General features: G+C 47.1%; 1 protein-coding gene across 1 annotated transcript in view; it reads left to right on the forward strand.

Moving 5' to 3' along the window:
- Ctnna1 (catenin alpha 1) overlaps nucleotides 1–18,617 on the forward strand; it is a 131,872-nt gene extending 113,255 nt beyond the window's left edge. Inside the window, 9 exon segments of the mRNA XM_059246026.1 lie at nucleotides 2,944–2,985; nucleotides 2,987–3,101; nucleotides 9,763–9,963; nucleotides 10,537–10,688; nucleotides 13,657–13,767; nucleotides 14,784–14,965; nucleotides 15,104–15,209; nucleotides 16,394–16,528; nucleotides 17,451–18,617. Of these exon segments, the coding sequence (XP_059102009.1) occupies nucleotides 2,944–2,985; nucleotides 2,987–3,101; nucleotides 9,763–9,963; nucleotides 10,537–10,688; nucleotides 13,657–13,767; nucleotides 14,784–14,965; nucleotides 15,104–15,209; nucleotides 16,394–16,528; nucleotides 17,451–17,738 (1,332 nt within the window). The 3' untranslated portion in view covers nucleotides 17,739–18,617.
- The last annotated feature ends 280 nt before the right edge of the window (nucleotides 18,618–18,897 follow it).

The raw sequence follows: 18,897 nt of genomic DNA on the forward strand, positions 1-18,897 counted from the left end.
TAGGTTTGCTTGTTTTTCTCCTTCGTTTTCCTTCCTTTCCTTTCTCTTTTCTTTTTAAAGTAACCACTTTTTTTTTCTTTTTAAAGATTTATTTATTTATTATGTATATAGCATGTATGACTGCAGGCCAGAAGAGGGCACCAGATCTCGTTATAGACAGTTGGGAGCCACCATGTGGTTGCTGGGAATTGAACTCAGGTCCTCTGGAAGAGCAGTCAGTGCTCTTAACCTCTGAGCCATCTCTCCAGCCCCACTTTCCTTTTCCCTCCCCTCCCCTCCCGTCCCCTCCCCTCCCCTCCCCTCCCGTCCCCTCCCCTCCCCTCTCCTCTCCTCCCCTTTCCTTTAAGGGATTTTAAACAGAAATACTGATACAGATAAACCACATAGCTTGGAAAAATTTAAGTATCGTTTTCTCTTTATCATGTTCTACTGCCTCCTTGCCTTTCATTTAAAGTGCATACGAGGGGTCACCAAGATGGCTCAGTTCTGCCGAGTCTGATGACCTTACATTAACCTCTCTGCATGTCTTAGAAAACTGGCAGTGGCCGTAGACTAAGGGGGACACACAGAGGAACTGTAGTAATGGGCCAGCGGCTGCAGGGATAAGGTTTCTGTGTGAAGTCTGTAACCCTAAATGCTCTGGGACACTCTCACCGTGGCTCTTTCACGTGAAGGAGTACAAAAGACTCTGATGGACCAGTTACAAACCCCTACTGTCTGATAAACATTTCCCCAGCTTTATACAGTCATAAAATTTTCAGTCACTGATTGCTATGCAGATAAGTAACCCAGTAGATTTAATCTACTTCCAGGGTGACCAAATTGTATGAAATAAATTTAGAGTAGATTCTAAAGAAAAGACTTTCTTCCCTCAAGTTTGCCATTTTCTCCTCCCAACACTTTCATATCTTTGGTTCTCTGTTTCGTTTTAAAATGCTTGAAAAGCGACAATGCTTCCACATATCTTCAGAAACAGATGGTAGCATGCGCCGATCACACCTACCGGGAGTATTTATATAAATGATCTTAAAGCCTAGGGGAGAATCCCAGGGAGAGTCTAGTCAGTCCCTGTGACTTGCCCCGAGTCGCAGCACGAGCTTACTGCACAAAGCTTTATTTTTCTCCTGTGCAGTTTCACTTAAGATGGACACAGCACCCAAGCCACACTTGACGTTAGGGGTATGCCCTGAGTAAAAGGCCTTTTCTGGGGGTGATTGTTCTTTATACATGCAGAGCTGGGCAACTTCAGTATTGGCAGATAGAAAGTGGACAGTGTGGGCTGTTTATCTCTTTTAAGTTAATCCTAGTTATCTAGATAAATTGGCATTTCCCTGATGGCTAAAGGTGGTAAGATTGTTTTTCATGTGTTTACTACCCATTTCTGTGTATCTTTTGGAGAAAGAACTCTTCAGATCCTTTCACATATTCACTGAATGCAGTGGGAAATGGATAGTATGAAAATGACCTGGCAGAGAGACAGCAGGAAATGAGGAAGAGATGGTTAAAGCGCGTTATAGAGGGGAGTGGGCCGAGAGCGCGGCTCAGCAGTCAGGAGCACGGACTGTACTTGCACAAGACCCAAGTTAGGAGACCACTGGCAGTTATCAAGACTAGTTATCAAAAACTAGCAGTCAAAGAACACTCTGTAGGTAGTGTAGGATCTCTGTGACAGTGAAGATGGGAACATTGTACATCATGGCCCAAGACTAGGGGCTTTAGCCTTGAGGTGAGAAAGAAGACAACCATTCACTTTGGGGGCGGGTAACTTAGTAGTTAGAAGGTAGGGATGAGGAGGGAAGAGGAAAATGAGGACTAGCGAGTGCTTGCTAATACATTTTGGACCTTCTTTTTGGAGTGAAAAAAAAAGATAAAATTGAATCTGGTATCATTGTGACTATAGTTAAGTGTCATTGAATTTTATGCTTTAAATGGATAAATTGTATGAATTGTATCTCAGTAAAGTGTCTGTGTGTGTGCATGCTGTACTAAGGCTGGGATTTAGATCCCTGTACATACTAGGCAGGCGTTCTACCAGGGAGCTGTGTCCCCAGCCCTGTGTTTGTGCTCAGATGAACATGCTATATATTTTTATGGAGTTTTTATGAGTCAGATACACCTTTGTTAAAACGACAAAGAAAAAAGTCCTTGGAATTGGAATACAATACCTTTATCATGAATGAATTCAGGTAAGTTTGGCGTGTCAGGTACTGGGCATTAGTATGCATTATTGGACATTATTGCCACTTTTGTAATAGTGATGGATAACTGAGATGAGCCTAAATATCTCACAGCAGGAGAGTAACATGAGAGACCTATAAAATGGAATACTAAATAATGTCTTAATGTGTACTTAATGATATTGACATATTTAAAAGAAGGAACCGGGAGAGTTTTGTATGTGGCCTATAATTTTATTTTATTTTATTTATTTTGTTTTGTTTGTTTTTTTGAGTCAGGGTTTCTCTGTGTAGTTTTGGAGCCTGTCCTGGATCTCGCTCTGTAGATCAGGCTGGCCCTTGAACTCACAGAGATCCGCCTGCCTCTGCCTCCCAAGTGCTGGGATTAAAGGCACATGCCACCGCCACCTGGCCTATAATTTTAATTATGTAATTTTTTGATGGTGCATTTGTATAATTGAGGTTTTTTTTTTTTAAAAGCCTGAATTTAATGTCAAAAATTACAGAATTGCCTTCACAGATGGAGAAATTGGAGGAGCTTTCATTTGTTTTATAGTTGCCTGTTGTTTCCTAGTCAGACTTGCTGCTTTGGTGGTAAAGTCTAAAGTCTTATGTTGAGTATTTCCCCTTTGTACCAATTATGGTGGAGCACATGGTGTTTCCCAGTGACAGGGGCTGTTGCTGCTCTGTTGACCCAGTCACCCCATGTGATTGATCTCAGTGGCTTTGAGATAGAGTGAACCATGTGCTTTAATCTCTTCTGCAGGTTATCAATGCCGCATTGGCCTTAGCAGCAAAGCCACAGAGTTAAACTGGCCCAAGAGAACATGGATCTTTTTAAAGAGCAGTGGGAAAAACAAGTCCGAGTCCTCACAGATGCTGTTGATGACATTACTTCTATTGATGACTTCTTGGCTGTCTCAGGTAATGAACCTGGTTCGCTAGAGTGGCATGTGTAAGTATTGTCCAAGTCGGAATCACAGACAAAACACTTCAAATCTGGGCAAGTGAATTCTATCAGTAACATTCTGGTTTCCAGTTTTCTGGAGTTCTGACCTGTGTCCTGTGCAGGGGAGTTGGAACTGGAGCTGTTTTCCTCATGGTGGGGCTGATGTACATCCTGGAAGAATTAGTTACTGGACTAGCAAAACCTTTCACTGCTGGAATAGACTGAGACCCTCTGGCTGTGACCTGTGTAGCGTATAACATCCACCCCTCTTAATACTTCAGTTTAGACCTATGTCCTAGTGTCGTTGGTCACTTATAATGAGCCCGTGAAACTCAGGAGGAGCCTGCCAGCTAGTTTATTATAGAGAATCCTCTTTCCTTTCTTGGAAAGCTCTGTCTATCAGAAGTGATCGTAGTTTAACTGACTACTTCCCCAAAGACTCTGTCTGCCTGATACACAGAGAGAAAACAGAGAGGAAATATTTAAGTGCCATTTAATTATGAACTTGGAAAAAATAAATCTGAGTAATTCACCTCACAAAAACAGTTGATTTCATTATATAAACATAAACTGGTAATGACATAGTAAATTGCATTCATATAGAACATGTCTGTCAAATGCAATTTCGTGTTTATCTCACAGAAATAAATTTCAATCCTGTCTCCTTAGAGCTGAGTAACACTAAATGCATCCTCTATTTAACAGGGCCTCTGTTGCCCCTGGCTGTGTCTTCTCCTTGGAAATGCCAGGCTTCCTGAGGCTAGTGGCTGTGGGCAGATTTAGTGACTGGGTTCTTTTCGAGCTGAAACTACCTGTCACCCCGGGGAAGCACAGGCTGGAATGTGGAAGATGTGAGTGGCAATGGGGCTTGAAAGAGAAGCAGAACTTAAGTACATGCACAGCGCAGTCCTCCAGCAGTGACCTATATAGGGGACACTGTGTTCTGCATACCCAATGTGTCCCTGTCTTCGCTTTCTTTGGTTTAACTTGAGAAAGTGGGGTGTCGGCTGTCTGTTAGCTGCAGGAAGACGGGGGTAAACCGTGTTGCTGCAGGATTGCCAAACTGCAGATGCTGCCGGCTTTAAAACAAAAAATCCATCGTCCGGGGCACACTGCTGCAGGTGCCAAAGATGCAGCAATGGCCTTTCTGGGAAATCTCGGCCTTCTGTTGTTTTTCCCAATGAAGTGTGGAATCACTCTTTTTCATAGGTTTAGGGAAAAACATTCCCCTTCATAGCACATTTTTAAGCAAACAACGAATTTGGAAATCTAAATGCAAAGCCCCCTCTGGATAAATACTACATTCGTACAGTTTTTTTGGAATTAGGTTGGATATGTTTACCAGGCTGAGTCTCAAGGAATTTTCATTCTTTCTTATAGTAAAGTAGAATATAATAGAATCAAAATGTCCCTCATATAACACTCTTTAAATCAGACAATAGAAGGGATTCACTAGCAGCACTTAGTGGGATCCAGACAGGATTTTTAAAGTTATTTCATATAAAACAGAAGACCAGTAAAGAGAAATCAAATTCTTTAGCAGGCTCACTTTTATCTGATGAATGTAAATATGAGTTTAAGAGAGGACTGACTTAGCTGGGGCGGCAGTGGTGCACACCTTTAATCCCAGCACTCGGGAGGCAGGGCCAGGTGGATCTCTGTGAGTTCGAGGCCAGCCTGGTCTACAGAATGAGATCCAGGACAGGCACCAAAACAACACAGAGAAACCCTGTCTCGAAAACCAACCCCCCAAAAGGGGGGGGGGCACTCACTTAGTGCAGAGCAGTTGAGCCGGTTTCTATTTAGCAAATTCAAGCACAGAATTACTCTCTTGAAGAAGTAGTGGTATTTCAGAACATCTGAACTCTGGCTGTCTACTGGTGTGTTTTTCTATTGTTCTGTCATAAGCTTGCTGAGGGATGCAAGTGATTAGTAATCAAGGTGTTTTTTAGAGGAGTTGTCAAGGGCCGAGCAGGTGCCTGGGTAGAGTCCTCGTGTAGTCAGCAGTTAATTTATAGTACTCAGATCCACAGTGACTTCCCTTCCTCCGGAATCTATCAGTAGCCAGTAGTCTGGGAAGGCCTTGGGCACTGCAAGACCTTTCTCCATCCATGATTGACTCTTGACAGGCCCAGTGCAGGCAACTGCTGTGTGAGTTCATTGTAATGGCTGTCATGACCAGAAGATCGCGTGTCACAGGCCTTTTCTCTGTCTTCTGGCTCATACATTCTTTCGGTCCCCCCTTTCCATGATGTTCCCAAGCCTTAGAGTGGGTTGTCCCTGTTTAGGGCTGCGCATTCAACCATCCCTTGTTCTCAGCACCTTGAACAACCAAGTGTCTGTGTCCACTACTGTTCATTTCGAAGAAAAGGTCTTGTCTGTGTAATATAAACAAGCGTTGAGAAGGCCGTGTGATACCAGTTTAACTAAACAACAGTAGTGAGTTCCCCTTGAGGGGCCCAGAGCTCCTTAGCCATGGACTTTTGATTGGGTTTACACTCTGCTTCTTACTCAGTCTAAGACCCCAGATTGCCCTAGTGAGATGGGTCTTCCTACCCCCGTTAGCCTGATCCAGGCGATTACTCATAGGTGTGCCCATAGGCTTGTCTGCGTGATGAGTCTAGATCCCTTCCAGTTGACAGTCAGTGTTAGCCATCATTAAAACGTCTGTTCCCTGCCTTGTCTGCTTGTGATACAAAAGGACTTTGGTGCTTTTTTTTTCTTTTAGAGTAAAATAAGCAAAACCGTCAATGAGAATTTTTCTTTGGAGGAAGCAGTACAAGTATAGCTCAGTGACTAGAGAGAATATTGGTGTTTTTTCTTGCTGATGTGATCAGGAACCTGGATAGAAGCTTAGGAGGAAAGGGTTCAGAGTTCAAGGGTACAGGCTATTATGGCAGGAAAGCCCTAGCGGCTGGAGTTGGAGGTAGCTAGCCACTCTGTATCTGTAGTTAGGAAGCAGAGAGTAAATGGACTCAGCTCCCTTCCTTCTTTTCTTTTCTTTTTTTTTTTTTTTTTTTTAATTTTTATTGTTTTAAGATAGGATTTCTCCTTGTCTTGAAACTGGAACTTACTCTGTAGACCAGGCTGGCTTTGAGCTCACAGTGCTGGGATCAAAGGCATGCGCCACCTCTGCCTGGTTCCTTTCTCCTTTTAGTCCAGGCCAGGACTCAGCCCAGGGAATGGTCCACCTACAATAGATAAAACTTGTCACCCCAGTTAACCTAATCAAGGTAATCCCTCTCAGGCATGCCCAGATGCTCATCTCCCATGTTAGTGGAGAGCTCATCACACTGAGAGTGACACACATTCACCTTCTTTAAATGGATTTCCTTTGTTGCTAAAGAGTGGCATGCATAACTTCTCTGATGTGATCACAGATGGGGAAAAGTTAGGATGAAGTTATTAAAGTTGGAGCTTATTTTTGTAAACATAGGTATCTAGGTGATAGGTTTTGTAGAGTACATCACTGAGTCTGAGGTCTTAACCCCCTCTAAAGTGTTAACCACCCTAAAACAGGGATAAGAATTAAAAGAAATAAATCGAACAACACTGGTTTGTAGTTTTCTTAGAAGAATCTTTCCTTTTCTTTTGATGTTCTTACTTTGTAATACAAGATATATCTTCCACATTTACCTTGTGTTGGTTTCAGAAAAAGCACTTTCAACACTGAGGCCTTGAATGATGGACAGGCTTGGTATACATTGTTTAGTTGGTGTTAGTATGTGGGGGTTTGGATTTCAGGTCAGTTCCATTTCTTCTTCTACTTGGTATAAAGATCCTAAAATTTATGGTAGAAATTCTCTCTCTCTCTCTCTCTCTCTCTCTCTCTCTCTCTCTCTCTCTCTCTCTCTGTCTCTCTCTCTCTGTCTCTCTCTCTCTCTGTCTCTCTCTCTCTGTCTCTCTCTCTGTCTCTCTCTCTGTCTCTCTCTCTCTCTGTCTCTCTCTCTCTGTCTCTCTCTCTCTCTCTCTCTCTGTCTCTCTCTCTCTCTCTCTCTCTCTCTCTCTCTCTCTCTCTCTCCTCTCTCTCGTCTGTTTTTTGAGACAGGGTATCTTTGTGTAGCCCTGGCTGTCTTGGAACTCATTTTGTAGACCAGACTGGCCTTGAACTCACAGTGATCCTCCTGCCTCTGCCTCCGAAATTCTGGGATTAAAGGCGTGCACCACCACATGTGCTTTCATAGCGGGAATTCTTACTGTTTGTTTCGTAGCTTTCCTTGGAAAGACTTTTTGGAAACCAACCCATTTTAAAATTTTTCCCCTATCATTAATTACTGCTTTTTCCTCTTCTCCTCTTCCCCATGGTGTTGGATGGGATCCAGGGCTGTGCACAAGATAGGCAAGGGTTCTAGCATTACTAACCCTTGAATTGATCTTACTAGTTAGCCCAGGTTGGCCTTGAACTTGGCAGGCCTCCTGCTCCTGCCTCCTGGGCGCTAGAACGACAAGTAAGTGTGCACCAGTGTGGTTAGCTGTTTCCTTTTCTCATTTGTGAGTGTTCACTTTACACTATTAGTAACTTCTAAACAAAGACACCGTTGTAGTGCCCGCCTGCACGCTGGTAGGAAACTGTCAGGAGGATCCTGGTGTCCGGAGTCCAAAGTGTGACACTGCAGTGACTTAAGTTTGCTGAGTACCATTTGCTGGCTCACATCTAGAGGAAGTGTATAAATACTGTGTTTTAGTGTCTTAAGTCAGGTTGTTACCTCCTGTCCAGACATAGTCATGTGTAGCTTGGTTATGTGTATTAGGAGGGCCTGGGAAGGAAAGAATGATAGCTTCTACAGGTACTTAAAATAGAAACCGGTCCTGGATATTGACCTTTGGAAGCATAAATGGTGTGTGCCATCACACACACGGGGCCCCAGTGTGCTGCCTTTTTTTTAATTAATTTACTTTTTTTTTTTTTTTTGCTTTTGAGACAGAGTTTCTCTGTGTAGCTTTGGAGCCTGTCCTGGAACTCACTCTGTAGACCAGGCTGGCCTTGAACTCAGAGATTCGCCTGCCTCTGCCTCCCAGAGCTAGGATTAAAGGTGTGTGTCACCACCGGCATGTGAGGGTTTTTTTGTTTGTTTTGTTTTATTTTATTTTAGTTTTCGAGAAAGGGTTTCTCTGTGTAACAGTCCTGGCTGACCTGGAACTCGCTTTGTTGACCAGGCTGGCCTCGAACTCACAAGTGATTCACCTGCCTCTGCCTCTCAAGTGCTGGGATTAAAGGCGTGCACCACCACTGCCTGGCCCCAGTGTGCTTAAAACAGATTGCATTTGCTACCTATGTTCTAGCTCTTCTATAAGAAGCTCTCTCCACATGCTAGCCATACACTGTTGTTGGCAGGATACCATGTCTTTAACCGAAATTAACTTCCAAGAGCTGTTATGTGTCCCAGGAAAGGAGGAGGTCAGATTGCTGCCCAGCGCAGCCCCATCGTGTGTGCTGGTAGATCTGCTTCACCCTCTTCTGGTCTGTCCGTACAGTTCTGCCTCTACTGTCATGGTGCCTGTGTGCAGCTTGACGGTTCCCCTGACCCTTTGGCTTGCTTCCCCTTTGCTGTTACAGATGAGAACTTGCTCTAGGGTTTCTGAAAACAGTGTCAGGCTTTGAAAGGAAATGGTCTGGGGTCTTCAAATCTAACTTGTGCCTAGTAGGAGCTTCTTGTCAGTTAGCTGGATGTAGCACGAATCTTAAAAGGTCTTATTAATAAAAACAAATTTGAAGCCAAGTATTAGGGTGAATGCTGGAAGATCAGAGAAGCAGAACAAGCCACAGCTTCCTCATCTCACCAGTTCCTCAGTTTCCTCAGACTGGAAGCCTCTGAGTCCTCATCCAAATGGATCTCAGCTGAACTGCTGCTCAAAGCTTAATAGGAGTCTAGTTCCTGGTCCTCATGCCTTATATACCTTTCTGCTTCCTGCCATCACTTCTTGGGATTAAAGGCGTGAGTCACCATGCCTGGCTGTTTCCAGTGTGGCTTTGAACTCACAGAGATCTGGATGGATCTCTGCCTCCAGAATGCTAGGACTAAAGGCATGTATGCCACCATTTTCTGGCCTCTATGTCTATCTAGTGGCTGTTCTGTTCTCTGACCCCAAATAAGTTTATTAAGATGCACAATATATTGGGGACACAATATCACCACAGCTGGATTCACAGGTTTCCCTCTCTAGAGATTACAGATGTATTCTCTCAGTGCCCAGAGGGTCAGACCTGCCTTTCAGCACCCTCTGATTTCCATCTTGCTGCCTCCTAAACACTATTGGCATCTCTTGGAAGGCGAGGAAACTGGACAGGTGCAGCCTGGGATCGAACTGTTCTCCTGCCATTTGTTCAATGACAGTCAACAAGGAAGCAGTTACTGAAGGTGGTGGGCTTGTTTTTATTCCATTGCTCACTTGGGTGTGGGTACTTGGTGCCATGGGTGTTTTGGAGGACAGAGGACACCGTGCAGGAGTTGGGTTAAACTCTAGATTCTAGCTCCACCCTCCTGAGTGCCAACATGCAGTGTGTGCCTGTGCCCAGCTCTGCATGTAAAACTTTCGGCACCAAGCCTGCCCACTGTGCATAGAGCATGCTACGCTACACTGTCATCCTCTGTTAGAAGACCTGATCCTTCATTCAGCTTTTTGCTTGTTCCTCAGAGAATCACATTTTGGAGGATGTGAACAAATGTGTCATTGCTCTCCAAGAGAAAGATGTGGATGGCCTGGACCGTACTGCTGGCGCCATACGAGGCCGGGCAGCTCGGGTCATCCATGTGGTCACCTCAGAGATGGACAACTACGAGCCAGGAGTTTACACGGAGAAGGTTCTGGAAGCCACCAAGCTGCTCTCCAACACAGGTCTGAGGACTGTCCCTGCCCCAGTGTTCTCCCTGATCCCTACCATGGCTTAGCTCTGACATCATTCCACATCCTGTGGATTGCACATACAGAACTCAGCTCTGGTTTTACACACACTAGGTGGTTCATTGTACTAGTGAGAAGTTAGTTATTAGTCAGCTCACGAACACATTTTCCTCTGTGTGTCTGCGGTGAACTTCCGAGTTGTCTCCTGTTAGTGAACACACAGGAAATTAAGGTGGGTCCCTCCTCTTGCAAAGTTAGGGATTGAACCCAGAACCTCTTACATGCTAGGCAAGCACTCTACCACTAAACTACTATCCCAATCTTAAGGTCTCAAGGTAGTTAGCATCATTTCAAGTTCTCCCGAGTCATCCAATCCTAGCTCAGAGTCTAGTAAGAAGATGATTGAGTCCGTAAGTCACATGTGAACACTGTGGTTTATTTCGCTGGTGAGTACTGGGCACAAGAGTGGAAACACAGAGGACCTTTGTCATGAACCTGACTCTTCTGCCTGGTGGAGGAGTGCTTAGCTTCTGCTTAGCGGGACCTGCCTGCCTCTTGTCTCCATAGTCATGCCACGGTTCACTGAGCAAGTGGAAGCAGCTGTGGAAGCCCTCAGCTCGGACCCAGCCCAGCCTATGGATGAGAACGAGTTCATCGATGCCTCCCGTCTGGTGTACGACGGCATCCGCGACATCAGGAAAGCAGTGCTGATGATCAGGGTGAATAACCACATCCGGGACATTTCAGCAGCTTCTTTTTATCATTTGCTAACTTGAGCAATGCGTCATTCTGAAACTCAGCAGATACAGTGGCAGTATATTAGACCATGGGTCTAAGAGTGATAGAATGAGCTAGAACCCAAACATGGACCAAAAAAAGACCTAACATGAGTTGGGCTTGATGAAGGAATTTAGGGAATTTAGTTGGATAAACATAGAATAGTTTGAGTTACAGGGGAAACTACAGAAAATAGTCTCTTAAATTTCAGAGAAGGAGCTTTTTCTTAAGGTAGGTAAAGTTACTGTACTTCTGTCCAGAAGGAATGCTCCTCTCCTTGAAGGGAAACCCAGGCAAGACGTTGGAGTCTTTGTTCAGGATAAGGAGTGGCAGCCCCTGATCTCCATGGCTCATGGCCAAGTGGAAGTACTACCTCTGAGTCTTCTGTCACCCACCTCAGAAAAAGTGGCAGAAAGTCCTAGACCTCCCTATGAACTGGGGTGGGGGTGGGGTTCTGAAACTGCAGATTCTTCCATCAAACATGTCTTGGGCCTGTGTCTCCCAAACTGCCTTTTCCATAGGGTCTCTTGCATGTTGCTCTTAAGGTAAAAGAGCAGGGACCTGGGTCTCACTATCATCCTCCGTCTGTGTGCCCTGAGCTGTGCGCGCGCGCGCGCGTGCACACACACACACACACACACACACACACCTGCACGCTCTCTTCGGTGTTGGATTTACTCTTAGATTGGTCCCACTTGTCGCTTTTTACTCAGCTCTTCGGGTCTTTTTTTTTTTTCTTTTTTTTTTTTAATACGTTATTCTTGTGTGTGCATGTATGGAGACCACAGGACAACTTGTGGAAGTCAGTCCTCTCCATGTGGGTCCCAGGAATCAAACTCAGGTTGTCAGGCTTGGCAGCAAAGTGCCTTTACCCACTGACACATCTTACCAACCCAGGTCTTAGTTCTGAGACATCTCCTTTTCTTACACTTTATTTATGCAGTCTTAGTGTCTCTCATTTTCCTGCTGAGCAAAAACCCGATCAACACAGCCGTTCTGATGGCAGTTTCTGAGGCGGGACCGGGAAGGCCCTTGGTGTCCTGTTGGTTAAGTCACTCCTCCAGCTCTCGTCCTAGAATCTCGAACCTTCCCCCACCTGAACCTCTAACCCTGTGCCCGATCTTCCCAGTCCCAGTGGAAACACCAGGCCGTTGGACTACCTGTCCCCTGCTGCTGTGCCCTGTGGCCACTGCTTCCTTCTAGGAAGAGGTCCCCGTCAGTGTTGGTGGCTGAGGTCTCCCGGCACTGGATACGGCTACAGCGTCCTTTAAACCTGCTCGCTGCCTCTGGCTCCTTCCTATCTATATATGCTTATGTTCCTCATTTTAGGGGGGGGGAGACGGCAAAACTCTCAGCCCCTTGGCAGGGAAGCCCTGGCTTCTTTGCCTGCATTTCTTTGTAAAAACACGCTTTCTTTAGAGGCTGATTTTGCTAAATTCCATACTTACATAGCTAATTTACAACTTTTTATCAGTTACTGTGCCCAAGAGTGAGCCCCAGCCTCTGAAGCGAGATTACTCAGCAGTTAGCTCCTCTGCTTGCTCGGGTCCTCCCTGTGGCTTCCCCAGATGAAACACAAATCTGATAGTCTTTATCTTCCCTCTCGGGAATATGAATGTGTTCCCACCCCTCTGCCTGAAGGTGCCTTAGCCCAGGGCATCTAGGTCAGCCCCTGGAGCCACGTCAGATTGTGTCCTCTGCTGCTCCACACTCTCCTGAGGTGTCCACACCACTTGTCATCTGCTGCTGCTCTTCCCTTGGCTCAGAGTCACCTGACCTGGGACCCAGCCAGTGAGCCGGACCATCTTCTTTTCCTCTTTGCTCCTCCCTCAGGTTGCTACCCACCCTCCCCCACCTGCTCGGTCCCTGTCCCTGTTCCAGTGGGCACGACAGCTCCATTTGTTTATGGCGCTGCAGCGTCATGTCGTTGACTCAGTCTCTGCCATTGCTGCTGCTGTTCCCTGTTAGGATAGGTGGGGGTGAATGAACACAAGAGCTGTTCTTGGCAAGAACAGTGCTTAGGACCCAAATAGGCCGTGGGCAGGAAGGGAGCATGTCAGGTGCTGCTTTGGAAACCGCCCTGGACTTGGCACACCAGCAGTCTGTGGCCAGAGCTCCGAGGTACCGACAGGGTCTTTGTGCCTCCTCTGTGATCCTCACCCACTGCTGTTCTCACTTCTCTAGGGGCAGGCCAACCTTGGCTTGTCAGAACCCAAGCTCATGTCACTGAGTGCTTCCCACATGTTCTGTCATGTTGAGCTTCACAACAAGGCCCTGGGCAGGGCTTGACTTAAGGCCTAGTGAACAGGAGGCCTCGCTGCCCTCCTGTCATCCCTTCTGATAACTGTCAATCAGTAGCTAATCAGGAGAGGCTGGTAGGTTGTACTAACTAGTTACAGCAGAGAACAGAAAACAGCAGTCGTCCCTTTGGTGGCCACTGAACTCTCTCTCACTGCTGTGTTCTTTTGTCCTTTGATAAAAGTAAAATAAGGCTGTAGGAATACTATATTGCTTTGTTTTATTCCTCAAAATAGCCTTTGGCGCCCAGAGAGAAAGCTCAGTATTAACTTGTCCTTTTCTTGTTGTCCTAAAGTGGGACTTTCATGAGATTGCTTTATGTGGTATAAACATCCCCACCTGACGGGCTTCTGGCCCAGGGTGGTTTTTACCTTCGTGTGCAGGTGCGGAGCCCTTGGGAACTGCATTAAAAGTGAAATCTGTTACAGCAAGCCTTCATTCAGTGGTCAGCGGAGCTCTGCACCCTAGGAAACGAGCTTTCTTTAAAAAGTGAGGGTGTGGAGGCTACGCAGACCACTCTCTGGTGACCAGAGTCTGAATCGGGGCCTCCATGCTTTGGAGTTTGGAGACGTGGGACTGTGTCTGATTCATAGTCTTTTGTCTTGGCTGCAGACCCCCGAGGAATTGGATGACTCTGACTTTGAGACAGAAGATTTTGATGTCAGAAGTAGGACCAGTGTTCAGACAGAAGACGACCAGCTGATAGCTGGACAAAGTGCCCGGGTAAGGACACTCTCTTTGGTCCTCTGACTCGTTCTGTGAGGCTCCCTGGCCATTCTCTCTTTCAGGATATTCAACAGTATATCAGGGTGCCATTCTTACCTCTTTTTGGTGGTATGACTGAAATGAAATCCTAAATCATGGCATTCCGAAAAAATGCCTCTTCAGCTAAGGAGCAGGGCAAGAACCTGGGGGCCTCGACTACCCATTGGGCTGCCAGTTTATGGTACCCTGGGTCAGGAAAGGCTGCCAGTCTAATCAGAATAATGTTTGCTAAAAAGAATTGTGAAATACTCTACTCACTGCATTGATAACCATGGGAATGAACTCTTAATTATTCATGGCCCTTAAAAACTGAACAAAACCCCACAAAACCCATATTCGAGAAAACCAGACGGCACCATCGCATTGGGGTCGTTACATCTTCAATCGATAAGGTCCCTGCTTTTGGAAGGATGTCAAGAGATATTGCTAAGGAGCCTATTTTCTCACACCATGGAAATCTGTCAGAGAGCATGACCCTGATTTAGGCCTTACTGAGTCGGGAGCATTTGGAGAGCCTAGAGGATGGAGCCCAAGCTGTGGGCTTGACTTGGCGGCTGGTCTCCGAAGTGCTGCTTGTCAAGTAGCTAAGGTGTATGTTCCTCAGAGACTCTCTTCCACGACTACCTCTGGTGGACCTTTCACACTTGGACAGGTCTGTTCAGGGCTCCGCCCACACATCCCTTTCTCTCCTTTCATGTTGCCACAGACAGCAAGCTTGAAACTTGTCAGTCAGTCAGATCAGCTCAGGTGCCTGCCCAGCCTCCGAGTGCTGTCTCCCTCCACATTCAGACGTGGTTTGGAAAGTGGGTCGGGGATTTAGGTGCAGTCAACTCCTGTAAAGATGAGAAAATAACCCTCCAGGCAAAATGCAACCATTAAAGCCTTACCCTCGCTGGGGTGTAGATTGTGTTAGAAGTCTTCTTGGCTAATGCACTGTGAGAACTTCCTAAGGGTGCTTTGGCTTGTGATTGTAGGCGATCATGGCCCAGCTTCCTCAGGAGCAAAAAGCAAAGATTGCCGAACAGGTGGCCAGCTTCCAGGAAGAAAAGAGCAAGCTGGATGCCGAGGTGTCCAAGTGGGATGACAGCGGCAATGACATCATCGTGCTGGCCAAGCAGATGTGCATGATTATGATGGAGATGACCGACTTCACCCGGTGAGCAGAAGACCACCCCACAGGCTTCTCAGAGAGGGAGTGCACTTCCCCAGGACCCTGGTGCTCTGTAGACAACCCTTTCTCCATTCACCTCCAGCCAGGAGAGGCTTCATAGACAGGATCCTGTTCTCTTTTCAGAGGCAAAGGACCACTTAAAAATACGTCAGATGTGATCAGTGCTGCCAAGAAAATCGCCGAGGCAGGGTCCAGGATGGATAAGCTTGGCCGGACAATCGCAGATCATGTAAGTGGCAGTCTGTCTGAAAACCTGGCATCACTAAATCATGAAAGCCAACCTCTACTGTGACTCTTCAGGTCCGTCCACCCCTCCCCCCAGTCCCCCCTCAGAACTCCAGTTCTGGGCAGAAGCAGAACCTGCCCGCCCCAACACTGGCACTGAGGTGTGGGAGCCTCTTGCTGAGGTTTCTGTAGGACCTGGGAGCTCTGGGCATCTAGCGGGGCACAGGCTTCTCTGTCTCAGCACTGTGGCCTCTCCCCTCCAGGAAGCGTCCCAGCACACTCCTGTGGTACCAGGACTTAAGCTGTCCCTCACTACTCAAGCCAATGACTACTTCGACAGTCATTCTTGACTGCCCAGTAAAAAACTTTGTGGACCTGGTCCTTCCTGTCTGAAGTCAGTAGCTCCGTTGATCTACTGATCACCCGCCTGGACCACCGTGGTTATTACCTGTTATTACCTATTCTTTTCTCCAGTCTGCGTACAGCCACAACACTGTCATTATAAAATGCAAAGCAGACTTGAACCTGCCCTGCTTTGGTGGCATCTTAGAAAAAAGTTAAAAGCCTTCAGCATGGAGTATAGGCCCCATTTTATACCACACTACTGCTCACTTCACCCCCCACCCCACCCCACCCCACCCCTCGATGGAAGCAAGTGTCTGTTGTAAACACATCTGAGGAGACCCAAACCCCTGGGCTTCGGTGCGGTCTAGACAGGGCTGCACTTGTAACTTTGGGAACCGTCTGCCTAGAGTGTCTGTCGTCGGGGCTTGTTTTGGGGACCCTTGGTGAGCAGTGCCTAAGCCGAAGAAGTAGGTCTTAGGATGGTTACTTTACAGAGCTCAGAGCCCCGACTTACTTTCTGTGTGAGCAGGCCCTTTCTCTCACCTTGGAGGGCTAGGAGCTTCGCCCCTAGGGTGGAAACTAGGCGTAGGGCAGTAGTGTGCGACTGAGTGGAGGCTCAGGAAGTGTCACTGCATCCTGAGGCGGGGCTCCAGGAGTGACTTGCCTGGGGTGTCATAGACCTAGAGAACAGAACACTTCACCCCACCCCCTCACCCTTTGCACCTTCAGGAAGGGAGGAAGCATGCTAGTGTGCACAGGGAGCCTTTGAAAAACAGCCCTGGGAGCAGGGGATTGTGGGAGTGGGGCTGGGAGCAGTCAGAGCTGAGCTTCCTGTTCCGTCAGTGCCCAGACTCGGCCTGCAAGCAGGACCTGCTGGCCTACCTTCAGCGCATCGCTCTCTACTGCCACCAGCTCAACATCTGCAGCAAGGTCAAGGCTGAAGTGCAGAACCTGGGCGGGGAGCTTGTCGTCTCTGGGGTAAGTGCTGGCCAGGAGAGGGGTGGCCATGGGAGTCTGCTGACCTCTGTCTGCCGTGAAGGAGACTTGTCCCTCTACATCACCCACCTACTCCAGACACAGAAAGTATAGACAACAGAAACTGCAAGCCCAGCTGGTTCCTGGAACCCCACAGACCACACGCCATCTCTCTGAACTACAGCTCTACAGTAGCATGGCCTGGTTGGTGACAGATGGGACCATTACCAGGCCTCGTCTCTTCCTTCACTAGCTGTTCTTTGGGAAAGGGTGTTTCTATACACACACACACCACACACACACACACACACACCACACACACACACACACACACACACACACACACACACACCCCCACCCACACACACACCCCTAGAGTAATTAAGCCTGCTCAGAAATTACCAAGTAGAACTGTGCAGGCCTCAGTTTCTACCCACAAAGAGCTGAGTCGTAGCAGTTCATCAGGTCACAGTTCTGGGTCCTTCTCACCGTGGGCAAGAGGAGGAGACAACATTTCTCTGTGTCTGGAGAGAGCACGTCTCCATATTCTCTAATGGGGAACCAGACCCCATACCTGAGATCACTAGAGTGGGAGTTGTGGTGGGTGGACGTGACTTCATGTCTTCTCTGTTGGCGGGGCCGCTGCTACACAGCCTTGCAGTCTCTCAGCACGTCACGAAAGCCCCCAGCCCCAGGGGGCAGGGATGGTGAGGTGGTCCTCTGCTTCACTGGTGTCTCCATTCCTTCTCAAAGCCAAGTATTTGCAGGTTACGTGGATCAGGACTGCCATTGAGAGAGCAGTCACGGGATTCTGGAGACCCTCAGGCCTTTGTTCCTGAGGGGGGAAGGCCTAGCTGCTCTGGCCAGGCCTGCATGTATGCAGGGTTCGAGTCAGGCTCTTCACCACACCATCTGTCCCTTGTAGGTGGACAGCGCCATGTCCCTGATCCAGGCAGCCAAGAACTTGATGAACGCTGTCGTGCAGACAGTGAAGGCTTCCTATGTGGCTTCCACCAAGTACCAGAAGTCCCAGGGCATGGCCTCCCTCAACCTTCCTGCCGTGTCATGGAAGATGAAGGCCCCCGAGAAGAAGCCCTTGGTGAAGAGAGAGAAGCAGGATGAGACACAGACCAAGATTAAGCGAGCCTCTCAGAAGAAGCATGTGAGCCCTGTGCAGGCCCTCAGCGAGTTCAAAGCCATGGACAGCATCTGAGCTGCTCCACCGTGGGGCATTCTCCACATTCTTCACTCAGATGTGTCTGCTAAGTAGAGAACACTTAGATTCCACAGGGAGGTAGCAGATTTCCAACTTAACCAGGTGGTGAATTTTGCAAGGACATTTTTGTGTTAAAGCTGATTTAAAAAAAAAAAAGCTTTAGAATTCAGAAGTATATTTCTAGCTATATTTTTATAAGCTTAAATGGAAATAAAAGTTCCATAACCAAAGAGTACCACACAAACTTCTTGGTCACATTTCAGAGTAGGATGAGCTGTCTGCTTTCTAGGTAGGGGTGAGGGCCGGAGGAGAGAGGTTGCCTTCAGCCCTACCATTGAGCAGTATGGAATTAAATGACTAGGCGTGACCCAGGGTAAGCCACTGGGCATCCTAAGAACAGTCTGGAGAAGGAACCTCTTCTGAAGAATAAACCATAGGAAACAATAAAACATAATGCATTGTGTAGGAAATTGATTGCTTTCTTTATGAAACAAAATGGGAATTATAATGCATGGCTACAGTTACTAATGTGCTCTGCTGCAGGACATTAATAGACTTGCTTTTTCGGGCTAGAAAGATGTGATGCTGTAATCAGAACACGCTCCCCCTGTTATTCCAGCGTCAAATGCAAATTCATCCTCGGGCTCACTTCTAATAACCACAGTGTTTCCTGCCTTGAGCTGTCAAAGAATTCTGACAGAATAGTGTTTGCTTAGGCGATAATTTAGACTCCACCTTCTTTGTGATTACTAGAGCGATTACCATAGCTACAAGGTAAGAGTTCACTGTCTTATTTAAATTTTGTGAATCTAACTTTTTTACACTAATTTTCCCAATAAAGTCCACTATGAAACCAAGAATAAGAAGTTGTTTCTTTGCCTTCAAGAAGAGCCGCAGGCCTGTGTTCATCATGCCTCTGGGCCCCCCAGAGCCCCGCCTCCCAGGATAGTTGCCTAGGGAAGGAAGGTCAGGTCGTGTTCAGCGGCCCAGTCTTCAGGGTTCAAGTCACATCAGCACTTGACCATGACGTGGAGATGGCTGTCTCCATTCCCTAGCCTCACTTCCTGTCCCTCTCCAGTAGACAGTCCCTCTTGGGGCTCTTTAAGGAGGTGGCTGTAGCCGTTGTCACCTTACCGGAGTCTCTTCTTTCTGCCAT

This window comes from Peromyscus eremicus, chromosome 19, assembly GCF_949786415.1.
Source record: "Peromyscus eremicus chromosome 19, PerEre_H2_v1, whole genome shotgun sequence".
Classification (NCBI taxonomy): Eukaryota; Metazoa; Chordata; class Mammalia; order Rodentia; family Cricetidae; genus Peromyscus; species Peromyscus eremicus.